At 55.6% G+C, this 12306-nt stretch overlaps 1 protein-coding gene across 4 annotated transcripts in view; it reads left to right on the top strand.

Annotated features, from left to right (window-relative positions):
- The window catches only part of PRKCB (protein kinase C beta), a 136914-nt gene that overhangs the window by 66479 nt on the left and 58129 nt on the right, over positions 1-12306 (top strand). For all 4 annotated transcript variants that reach the window (XM_052772283.1, XM_052772282.1, XM_052772285.1 and 1 more), the window contains 2 exons: positions 603-714; positions 1840-1968. In XM_052772283.1, the coding sequence (XP_052628243.1) occupies positions 603-714; positions 1840-1968 (241 nt within the window). The remainder of the gene's footprint in view (positions 1-602; positions 715-1839; positions 1969-12306) is intronic.

Below are 12306 nucleotides of genomic sequence, written 5' to 3'. Positions count from 1 at the left end.
AGGAGCCCTGTTTGCAAGGTGCCTGTTTGCAAGACTGCAGACAGTGTCCAGGATAAACTGGGCTTTCCTGGTTTTGTGTACTCTGCTGTTGCAGAAGAGTCTGCCATTGGTTTTAAGAAAGCTCAAAATATTAAATTATACCCTCAGCAGCTTGATTCCCTAGGAGCATGCCAGGGAGGGGTTGGTACCAGAGCCCAAAGATGTTTACTGGGTAGTCTTAATATAGATGGAAATCATGGGTGTTTTTTTCTGCTTTACCCCACTGGGTTGACGTGGAAGTTGAGTAGTGTCCAGCCCTTATGTTGCTTCTTATGTACCAATTTCACCTGGTGTTTTCTATGTTAAGACCAAGTTATTTAAAAAACAATAAATCCCCAGACAAGCCAATGCATTGCTTTTTCATTGTTATGGCAACACATATAAAGAGTAATAAAGCTGGATCTTGGCGACTGTTGGAAAAGGTCCACATCAGTCGGTGGCAGTTGACTGAAGTCCATTAACAGCACCTCCGAAGCCAGCTGGCATGTGAAATGTGGAAAGTGGTGGTGCCTTGCCAATATTTGATGCAAGTTTATAATCTTTATCTTTTATTTTCCTCCTAGGATCCCCGGAGCAAACACAAATTTAAAATCCACACGTACTCCAGCCCCACCTTCTGTGACCACTGCGGGTCGTTGCTGTACGGGCTTATTCACCAGGGGATGAAATGTGACAGTAAGTGACATAACCGATGGCTGTGGCTGCAGCGTCGGGGGGGCTCTGGCACCTGGTGGGGGGGCTCTGGCACCTCGAGGTCCTGGGCAGGGGCTCCCAGCCCATGCCGAGACCCTGTCCCCGCTGCCAGCGGTGCGGAGCACGCCGCTGGCGCCCGAGGGGCCGGACACGAGTGGGCACCTTCTCACCTCTCGTGGGGACCCCCTGTGAGTCCTGCAGGCAGAGGGGCGGGGGGGATTCTGCCTGCATCCCCCCTGCAGCATCGTCTCCAGCTCTCGGTTCTCTGCAGCACCGGCTCCGACTGACACCCTGTGGCCGTGGCGGTGCCAGCTGCGGAGACACAGCCAGAGCGCTCGGGTCTGCACAGGCCTGACCACGGCACGGGGAATTATTGGGCAGAGAGGAGAAAATGGGGGATGAAAGAAGAGGGAGGGGATGGAGAGGGAGATCAGTTACTTTCCAAGTTAATCTTGTACGTTCCTATTTAAAAGGACTGCGAATACACAGCGTCGGCTTGCGTGCTTAGGCTGTCTGCGGGGAACAGCATACTCTGCTGCTCACCATGTGCTGGCTTTCTCATAAATATAGAAGCTTGCTGACTGTTGTGAGAACAGTGTATTCATTATCACTTTCAAAATGTTACCAAGTGGAAATGAATTTCTTTACAATATATATTTTTATATATGTATTTACATTTTTTTATATATAAATTTTTGTACATGTATATATGTATACACATACGCAGGTAATTTTTAATGCCCCTTATCACCTCCTGGTGAATCCAGCTGAACACCCAGCATTGCCCTATGGGTGTGATGGAAGAGAAGTTTGATAAATCAGCAAAACTCAAGTAATTAGAGTAAGGGCTAAAAGCCCTGTAATCGCTGTAGGCGGGACCCAGAACCGCTGGTGGTGGCGGGTCCCTGTGTCCGGACAGGGCTCTGCCAGAGTCTCTGGCTGCGTTTGAAGCTCCGTTTGCTGCATGTTCATCCCAGAATCCCTCACAAACATCCCCGTTTAAAAGGAGGACAAGTTCTCCCCCCTCCATCCCCTCTGAACACCCCGAGAGCTTTGGCAGAAGCGACAGGAGTGCCGAGTGTCCTTTTCTTTCTCTCCGCCCCGCAGCCTGTATGATGAACGTGCACAAGCGCTGCGTGATGAACGTCCCCAGTCTGTGCGGGACGGACCACACCGAGCGTCGGGGACGGATATACATCAGGGCTGACATCGAGAAGGATGTGCTCACCGTCGTAGGTAGGTGTGCGACCCAGGTACAAACCCCACGTCTGGGGTCGACCGGTTGCCCCTCACTGCTGCCGTGTGCCCTGCCAACAGCCGTGCTGGCTGCGGTGGGTCCAGGGAGTGCAGTGCCCAGCGCCTCACTGGCCAGGAGCGGGCGCCTGGCAAGGCAGGACAAGGCTTTGAGCCTTCCCCAGGCATGCTCCTGCCCTCTGGCAAGCACTGGCTGGGGCTCCAGGGGCTATCTGTACTAAATAGCTTTTTCAGTTACAGACTTTTCAAACTGCTTTTTGAATCACGTAAACTTGAGCATCTGCAGCATCCTGGGGAGGGTGGCAGAAAGTTCCTCTGTTTAGCTGTGCAGTATGAAAAAAGTATGTTGTTTGTATTGTGCTGTCCGTGTGATGAACATCCATTTCCTGCTGTTCTTTCCATGCCCTTGACGGTACCTGGGCCCGTACAGGTCTTGGTGGGAATCTCGGATGGTCCTTTTACCTGACTAGAGCTCTGCAGCCTTCTTCCACCAATTTTGGAGACTCCACGGCCTCCCTCTCTATCCGCATGTGCTGCCTTCCCACTTGGTGCTCGGAGGCTGCTGGGGCGGGCTGTCCCTGCGGTGTGGTTGTACCCTGGGGGGCACAGAGGGACATCAGCCCCTCCGCGCTGCCGTGGTGAAGATAACCGTCGTTCTTCACGTTTCCTTGCTGTTCCCCAGCTCCGACGGAGAGCTGGAGCACGGCGTAGCGCTCGCGGGGCAGGCTGCTGCAGCTCTTTGCAGGGCACCCTGAGCAGGGCTGGCGTGGATCGGGGGGGGGGCCGGCGTGGCTCCCACCACCCTGGCGATGGGTGGTGGGCAGGAGCCGTCCCGCGTGGGTGCGTCCCCAGGGGAGGCACAGAGTGGTGATGCCACCTCGCGGTGTCCGCTGCCGGGGATGTGCCGGGCGGTGGGATACAGGGCTGGAGGAGGCTGCAGGCAGCCGGACAGCGCCAGGCTCGGCAGAGGCTCCTGCCCCGAGTGTCCCAGGGACCCGATGGCCACCCACGGGGAAACCTCTTGTCCCCCATCCTGGTTTCCCCTGTCCTGGAACTCCTCCATTCTCGTCTTGTGGCAGGAAACAGGATTATCCTGTCTCTAAAGGCTTTTGCCACCCGGATTTTGAGTTCCCAGAAGATAATTGCTTCCCCCGTGACCTGTAAGCATCTCATGAAACGTAAGCTGTGTTCTTGTAAAGCCTCTTGTCCCCTGCATGGAGAGATCGGACTAAAGATGTGAGACTCTCTGTTGGGTGCCGGTGACCGGCATCTTGCGGCACGGGTGCAGGTGCCGGCAGCGGGTGGGAGGCAGGGAGAGCTCTCTGCGGGCAAGGCAGGCAGCTCGGGGAAGAGCTGGGGTTTGTCTCGCAAAGGCTGAGCCCGGCGCTGCTCTGGGGAAGGAGGTTTCTGCCCACGCTGGGTAACCAGGCAGCTCCGGGCGGTTACGGTCTCTGCAGGGGACTGCCGAGCCGTTCACCGTTATTCACAGGATGAGTTAAGACCGCGGGGTGTAAAATGCCGCCTACCTGCCCACGCTGCAAAGGTCAGCCGCCCCTCTGAGTGGTCCCCGGCGGGTACCAGGCTGATGACACTGATAGCAAGGACCAGATCCTTCTCGTTTGTCCTACCAGCTTTGGCTGGCTCCTCTTGGAGAGGTCTGGTTTCCAGCATCCTGCAGGGCGGCTGGGCTGGCAGCGGGAGGTGCCGTGACATCCACAGGGTTTGCTTCAGTGGGATGGTGTCAGCTCTGAGGCATCCGTCACCGCTCTCACGGGGGCTTTATCCCCCAGGGAGAGTGTGAGGCTGTGGGGCTGTCGTCTCGCTGCTCTGGGATGACTCCTTCTTGCCTGGGAGGACAGGCTGGGCAGAGCGCATCCGAACAGACGTGTGTGATCCCGGCGGGGGGGCTCCAGCCCTCCCAAACCAGCCCTGCCTGCCCCTTCTTTCCTTCAGCAAGGGGTGACCCGAGCCAGTCCCCCCCAGAGTGATGGGAGACCAAGGGGAGCGTTGGGCCGTGATGGTGCTTCGTGGAGGTGCCCGAGGGTGGGCAGGTGGTGGCACGAGTGACCCCCCAGCCTCGCATCAGGAACTGCTCGGGTGGGATCCAGGAGTGTGGAGAAGAGTCAGGATCCTTTTTGGCCTAGAGAGCAGTCAGAAGTGTTTTCGAAAGAAACAGCAAGTTACTGAAAATATCAATGAAAAATTGAAAAATGTTGTGGGGGTTTTTTTAATTTATTTTTTGTTTTATTTGTCCTTAAAGGAGAGCTTCAATGAACCACACAGAGCTTTCTTTCACAGAAGTCCTGCTTCCCGGGCACCTTCCTTCCAGGGGATGAGGCGGCACTGGTACCCAGCCTCCCATCAGAGGCCAGGCGGAGGCCGATGGGGCGCAGAGCTCTCCCTCCCGCTGGCACCAAGGGCTCCCTGGCACCGGAGCCACGTTCCCATAGCTCCGAAGGCAGGGGAGAAACTCCCCCGGCCCCTTTCTGTGCAGCTGGATTTTCTTTTCTTCAGCTGGGTTTGAAAGACTGTTTTATTTCTGGCCCTTTATGGAGGTGTTGGTGAAAACATGTCATCTGTTGGCTTTTCCAGAAAGGCAGGGAAACGTACTGTGCTCTCCAGCTCTGCCGCATAGCTAATGAAGGAGTGGGAGCACTTTGAGAGAGGAGAGACTGTGTGCTGGCTGCCGAGGTGGGGAGCCCTGCCTTCCCTCCTGCTCCTCCGGGCAGGTCAGGGGCTCAGGATTTTCACTCCAGAACTTGGAGGGAGGGTGGAAAGGTCCGCTTGGTCCCAAAGCAAACGTGAGCACCCCGCCCTGGGGAGCCGTGGGAACCGTGTGCCAGGCAGGCGGCAGGCTGGGCGCTGCGGTTTGTGCCGCTGTGGCTGGCTTTGGCTCCTCTCCGGTGGGTCAGCGGAGATTTCCATTCCCCCAGCGACTGTTTGCTTCAAAAAGGCAAAGCCCTCAAATAATGGCTGGGTTTGTATTGCCAGGTTTTTGGCAGGGAGAAGCCAGATGCTGAAAAATTAACCCTCGAGTTCTGGCCAGGGCTTGTTGGAAGGGTGGCACAAGACACGGCGGAGCGGTGCTCTGGGTTTGAGCGGTACGGGGGGGTCCAGCTGGGCTGGAGGAGCCACGGCGTGGCATGGTGTGGCTGGCAGCTGCGCCTGGAGGCAGGTACTCTGCAGACGTGGCCACGGCCAGGACGTTGGGCTGCCCAGAGGGGTCTGTGCCGCTGACGGCATGTGCCAAAAAAGCCCCCGGTGTCTCCTCCTGCAGGACCTGCCTTGGCCACCGCAGGGTGGCACGGGGGGGGACACGGTTGGAGAGTGGCTCCCGTGGAGACACAGCCCGGCACGGGGAGACAGCAGGCTGAGCCAGCAGGCAGGCTTCTGCTGGAACAGATTTCTGGTGGAAAATGCCCTTTACAGGTTTTCCGCAGAAACTTCAGTTTGGGGTGGGCAGGGGGTGGATTTCTGTCAAGAACGGGAGCAACAGCGTGGTGATGGGTGGGTGGGTGGGTGGTGGAGCACCCCGAGCCTGGCAGGGGTGGGGAGATAGTGCTGGCTGGGGGGGTGAGCCCGCTGCTGGGGTGCTCAGGCTGGGGGGGTTGGGGGTTGGAGGTGGAAGCCTGGCTGCTCGCCCACCCGCCTGCCCTTCCAGAGGGTACCGCGGGGCTGGAAGCTGTTGGGATGGAGAAGACCTGTGGCAAGTAATTGTTGAAGCACAAATGAGCAGCGAAACTAGTGGGAACGGGGGAAGACGTTTCTACAAAGCAAGGAGATCAGGTCTGAGCAGTGAGATAAGAAGCCAACTTAAAGATGGACCTTGTCCAGCTTGTGGATGGGGTTTCGTGGCCCGGGGGCCGGCTGCACTAAGGGACGGATGAGCCGCTGTTCCCGCCACCCATGCAGTCAATCCCAAGTATTTGTCAGCATTTTCCAACATAGCACACGCTCGCCCTGTGCCAGGTCTGTCTCCATCTTGGCACGGAGCAGGCAGAGGCTCAGCTCCAGACACCCGTACAGCCGGGCGCAGGCAGCATTGCCCATCGCAGCAGGCAGAGTTGGGTCACACCAGACAGTGGGATTTCAGTGCTGGGATCCCTGCTTTTCCTAAATACACTTCTCTGCTGGTTTAAGCAGGCAGTGCAGGGTGCTGTAGCAGGCTGGAGCTGTTGGGGTGGTGGAGGGCAGGGGTCTGTTTTTGAGGGGCTTTCCGTGGTACCCGGGCACATTTGGTCCCAGCTGCATGCAGGTTCTGGTGTTGGGGTAAGATCTTCTCTCTATTGTCCCAGGTGTGGAGACCCTTGCCCAGAAATTTAGTAAGCTTTCCCATGGCAAAAAGCATCACAACCATAGTGTTAAGGGTGAAAGGTCTCTACGTGCTTGGCTGTTGGAGTGAGCAGGCAGCGCTTGTCTGGGCAGGGACAAGTGCCTGCAGGTGGCAGCACAGGCATGGCCAAGGGAGGATGAATCGGTGCTTTGCTTTTTTTATCGACTTAAATTTGACAGGAATTTGCCATATGCTTTTCGGCAGGGTGTTTTTCTTTTCTCTCTCTTTCTATGATTTTTTAATTTTTTTTTTTTCCTTTGTAAGGCTAACCTTTTCCTCCCAATGGAAAACACAGCTTTTTGGTTAAACAGTGTGGTGTTTGACTTAGAATGACTTGTTTGGTTACATAGTGACCTGACAAATTGCATCTGTTTGCATCCCCCTTTTTGAAGGTGACTGTGACTTGCCCCAGCAGTGTTTCTCCCCCCTCACGCTCCGTTATCCTGACAGCAGCAGGTAGGAGACGCTGCTGCTTCCAGTGCAGTGAACGCTCACCATCTTCAGCTCACAAAATGAAGGTCAATAAAGAAGGAGATGTGTTTAAACATAAGAAACTCGCACTGCTGCGAGGTGCAGTTTTGACCCCAAACAGTACGGTGGTGTAGGGAGGGAGCGGGTGTTTTGCAGGGACAGAGCAGTCCCAGGGTCAGCCGTAGGCTGTGCTTTCCTTCAGCAAGGGCTGTGCTCGCGCTTTGCTTTTTTACAGCACTTGGCACAGCGCGGGCCTGCCTACAGCACGGTCTGCCAGATACTACTGGCAGACACTAACATGAGAAAGATCCAAATTTCAGTATTTTTAACCCATTCTTAGTTCTGAAGAACCAGAATGAACCTCAGAGCTGCAGGGTAGGAGACTGGTGAGAGCATCTGTATCGGTTCCTGGGGGTCAGTGAGGCTTCGGGCAGCGGCCCCTGCAGAGGCAGGGGATTGAAATTCAGTAGCCAAAGCCCCAGATTTCTCAAAATCTACAAAATGTGCACAGGACAGCCGGGGCTGGCTCTCGATGAGGTTGATTTCCATCAATTGCGTGTGATTTAATAAGCCAGCAGCGTTGTCCCTGGCTGATGCCCGCTCGGAGGGCAGCAGGCATCATCAGCTCCAGTGCACCCCTGTGGGACCCAGCATGGCCACCCCATTGCCAACTGGGGCTGGGGGGCAGACCGGGGGTGACCGGGGCTGGGGTCTGGTGCAGCCGCAGCTTTGCAGGTCTGCAGGGCTGTGCCCAGAGCAGCAGGAGTGGCGGGAACCTGCAGAGCTGCCCCTCCTAATTAGCTTCCCAGCTCTTGGGTCTGTGGTGTTAATCACTCCTTTATGTTCGAGGATCGGCTCTGTTACAGCTCCTTTCATGCTATACGTTGAATATAATTGTATAATGGGTGCACCTGGGAGTGCAGCCTTGCACGCTGCAATCAGAGCCCTGCATTGCCATTGTCTGCTGCTGCTCGGAGGCTGCTGAAGCTCCGGGATTTATTGGTGTTCCCAGTGATTAAAAATGCGTGGCTTTGTCTAATATTAGGGCACCTGGACAAATAAATGGCACCTTCCTAATGCCTGTGGCTCTGCACCCTTGGCTCGGTGAGGTGCGGCTGTGGAGCATGTCCCCCAGCTCTGTGCTGGGGACAGGGCTCGCTGTTCCACCAGCCAAAGGCAGTTTCCAAAATACAGGAGGTTTCTGAGGGCCTTGTTAATTAGGGCACAAAACAATCTGCATCTCATCCAGCAAAGCACTTAGATACGTGCTCTTGGCAGGCACTTCTCTTTTGAAGCATCAACACGAGCTGTGTGGGGACCGGGTGATCAGCATCCCCGGGCTCGGATCGAAAGCCCGCAGTGTGAGCGAGACCCCCGAGACGGAGCCGGCCGGGATGGCCCCGACCCCTCGCTGCCTCCCCTCTGGGACACTCGGGGTTTGCTTTGTGCAAGGGGGGAACCAGCTGCAGGTGACACCCCCGGCTCGGGCACGGTCCTTCTGTGGGGCCAGTTTGGCTGTTGGTCCCCAGCACAGACCGGCTCCGGCTGTGCTAGGTGCCCTGTGTAGCGTCCTGGTAGCGGGCAGGGTTTGGTTCAGAGCCTAATGAGCCAAGGTGGATTTGAGCAGCAGGAGAAATGTGTTTGGATGGCCAGCATGTCTGTGCATTTGGGCTGGCTGGAGTTAAAAGCTCTTTTTTTCAGCGCTGAACAGACCGGACCCAGGGAACGACTGCATGAGGCTGGAAAACCTCAAGTAGCTGGCTAGAAACGGCTGTTTGTGTTAGCAGCTCTGCTTGCTAAATGTGTTGTTTTAAATCACGATAAAGCATCCGCGCAATCGGTGCTGTGCACGGCAGCGCCGGGAGCGGGGCCCACGAGTGTCCTCGGAAGCGAGCGACCCGAGCTGCCGCGGGCTCAGCCTCCTGGGAGGCCATTTGGGGAGAAGTCTCTCCAGCTCTTTGGCTTCCTTACATCAATACCATGACTGTCATAACACGGTATTTGGAGTCTCCTTCACTTTTGGAAGGGCGGATGCAAACTGCGTGGCGTTTTCCAGCAGCAGTTTGGGAGGCCGTCTGAGCTGAGCATCGCAGCGGGCTGGGGAGCGAGGGCAGCCCAGCCCGGGGACGGCTCTGCCGCTTCTCCTCCAGTGGCGAAATGAGATCCCTGCTTCTCTCGCCCACCACGTAAACCACGGCAAACTCCCGCTCGCGGCTTTGTCATACTAAGTAGGTAGCGTGGGCTGGGTTATTTAGCTTGAGCTGCTTGACAAAAGAGAAGTCATCTTTTGGGCCTGGTAAACAAAATTTGGGTCCCTAGCAGTGCTCAGAGATGTGTCAAATTGCCAAAGCAAGTTAATTCCCTCATACGCTACTTAAAGACGCTTATTGACTTGGGCAGTTTTTACCCCAGTCACTCAGCGAATCTGGTCCTTTAAACTTCAGGAGTCTGCAGATACTTGTTGCTTGTATTTCCCTGCTCTGACGTTGTTACACTTCTTGGCTTTGCCTTAAATACAAAGAGAGGATTCCCTGGAGCCAGCCCGTGTCAGTTTGTCTGTGTCCGTAAGTGGGATGCTGCCAGCTCCAAGGGCAGCAATGCAGCGAGGATGGTGCCGCTCTCCCATGAGCCTGCAGTCAACAATAATAAACAATTTCTTCTGCAAGAAACAAGAAAAAAAGAGACTTGTGAACATAACAGCAATCCTGGCACACGGGATGGCAGACCCGCACCCACCGGTGTGTGAGGTCGGGCTGAGATGTGGTGTCAGGACGCTGCGGAGTGGGACCGACGTGGGCTGTGTGTCTCTGAACCGCCTCGTGTGGGAGGCAGACGTGGTGGAGCGTGCCAGGGCATCGTTTGGCTGATGTTGGACAAAAGCAAATGTATATTCACAGTCTGTGTTCTGGTCTGGGCTTTGATCAAGTGTCTTATTAGCAGGAAAAGACTGCTGAATAAAGTGGGAAATTGTAGCAAATTAAAATGTCATCAAGGCGTTGCACATTTTTGCTTCCATAATAGAAAAGCTTCCCAACGCAGATTATTCTGAGCCCGTCACATTAGGATACATGAATATTTGAGTTTGGGAAACAGAGGAGCCAGAGAATAAGAACGCTGGGCTTGGAGTCCATTAAATCTATTGCTTCTCCAAGATGGTGAGACAGTAGGTTGCATGGAGGACTCTGTGCATCGCTCCTCTCCGGCGGCTGAGAGCTGGCTCTTCCTGCCGCTCTGTTCCGGCGGGAGTTGCAGCCCGTCATGCGTCGGGGTGTCCCGTCGTGCATCGGGGTGTCCCGTCGTGTGTCGGGGTGTCAATGTGTCCCAGCGAGGAGCTCCCTGTGCCAAGCTGGGGGTCGGGCAGTTTGTCGCTTAGGGAAGTGGTGGTCTACAGGGACTAAAAGGCAGAAAAAACATGATAGGGTTATGCTGCAAATTCAGGGGTATATATGGGAGATGGACACTAGTCAACATGTTTAGGTGACTTTGACCTACACGCGTGTGAACGTGGAGTGTGCCCTGCCCTCGTGCAAGGCTGCTGGAGCGAGGGGACGATGTTGGGTTCCCTCTTCTCTCTTGGGAATCCCAGCAACGTGCTGATGTCGCTGGTGGCTCCTGCGAAGCCGAGACCCCTGTTAGGAGCCGTGGGAACACGGCGCCAGCTTGGTGTTACGGCCGATACTCCTGTTGCGCCTGCAGCATTGGCAGAGGCTGCCGGGACCGGAGCCTTGCTATTTACTGAGCTGATGAAGTAAAACATTGACCAAAACTGAAACCAATTATGCTGTGATTAGATAAACGAGCTGGAAGTGTGTTAATTAATAATCACCGGCCCAGGAAGATGCAGCCATAATGAGTCCTGTGCCTTTTCTGTTGTATAAGCATGTGCAAATATATTCTTTGGCAGAGCATTAATTAAATGTTTTAACGCACGAGGGTGTTAAATCCGACTGCCGGGTGCTCACTGGAATGCAGCTGCTCCCAGCCGGGGATGGTGCGTGCTGCTGGGGGGAGGAAGATGAGTGCTGCAGGTCAGCCCGAGAGCCTTCCCCTCCCCAAAATCCTGTCCAAGAGGCGTGAAATCAGGGGTGCCACTGGCATGGCACTGCGTTTTGCTGGCCAAGACCTTGGTGAGACGACTGGGCTGGGATGAGGTGGTTGAGTTCTGACCTCTCCTTGCAATGAGCAGGGCTTTCAGAAGGGTTTTTTTTCCTTTGGTGGGCAATGGGAAGCAGAACTGTCTGCACTGACTGTGTTGTAATGGCCTTGCTTACTCAGAGATGAAGGTAAAGGATTTGGCAGCCAGTGTAAGCTGTCTTTAAGAGCGGGGTAGGAGTGGGTTTTGTTGTAGGCTTTTTTTTTTTTTTAACATAAAAGTGAACCCCCATATGGCACTGCATATTTAGCGAAGAACTTTCTGGTCTTTATTTATCCAGCATATTAATGTTGCCTTCCCATGGAAACCTGGGTACCAGCCGTGAACAGGCACACGACCCCAGGCAGACGACGGGGCCGGCTGCAGCCCTTTCGCATGGGGTTGTGCAGCATCTCCCGTGCCCCCAGGTGTGAGGCCAGCGCAGCCCTTCGGGACAGGGTGGGCTGCTCTGGGGCGCAGGGGAGCAGCGTCCCTTTGGGACCACCCCGGGAGTGGGGAGCAGACCTGGCGCTGGGCTGCGGTCTGCATCAGCCGCTGCCTTCCCTGGGGAGCTGCCGATGGAGCACCGGCCCCCTTTGCTTGATGTGGGGCTGGTTTTACCCCAGGTGGAACACAATCCTGGGAGCAGAGGGTCAGAGACCATCCTCTCGTGCCTGCCACCTCTTTGGCCGGCAGCGGAGCTCAGCAGGACCGTGCCGTGCGGTGGTGGGACTTGCAGTGAAGTGGCCTCTGGAGGGGCTTTCCTGGTGAGGACCTGCAGGAGTCCTCCCCATCCCTGGGAGGGGGAACGTGATGGACCTCCAAGCACTGCATCCCAACCTGATCCTGCGGCATTTGGCCGCTCCGGAGCTGCCTGGCCTGCTTCTCCACAGTACAGCTCTTGCAGCTGCTGTGAGCTTCTGGCCATGACCTCCATGGGCAGAACAAGCTGCCTGGAAAGGCTGTGTTCCCTCCTGCTTTGGGCATTTGTTATAGTGATATTTCTCCCCGTGTTTTCCATTGGAGATGTGGGTGTCTGAAATAAGTGTCTCTTCCCAAGCCTGTTCCTGCAGTTACGGCTGGCTCAGTAGTTAAAAGATGTTGTCTGAATAATTTATTTGGAGACTATTGCAAATTTTGCAGAATAAATTATTCAAATATCATTCAACCAGCTCTACCTGCCCTGGCCCTACAAGGCAGGGCGGGTGACATCTCTTTCCCCTGGCAATGGAGCAGTGTCCCCAGGCCAGCACCGCACTCCCTGCAGTGCCCCCCGGGTAGGGGAGAGGTTTTTCCTCCCAGAAATCCCCCCAAGCATCGTCGCTGCCCCTGCAGAGCCTCGGCCGAGCAGCCGGCGCTGCAGAGCTGTGGCTGCTGGTCTTGG

This window comes from Harpia harpyja, chromosome 21 (assembly GCF_026419915.1).
Source record: "Harpia harpyja isolate bHarHar1 chromosome 21, bHarHar1 primary haplotype, whole genome shotgun sequence".
Classification (NCBI taxonomy): Eukaryota; Metazoa; Chordata; class Aves; order Accipitriformes; family Accipitridae; genus Harpia; species Harpia harpyja.
The sequence above is the reverse complement of the archived record's forward strand: the minus strand, read 5'-3'. Positions and strand labels throughout refer to the sequence as shown.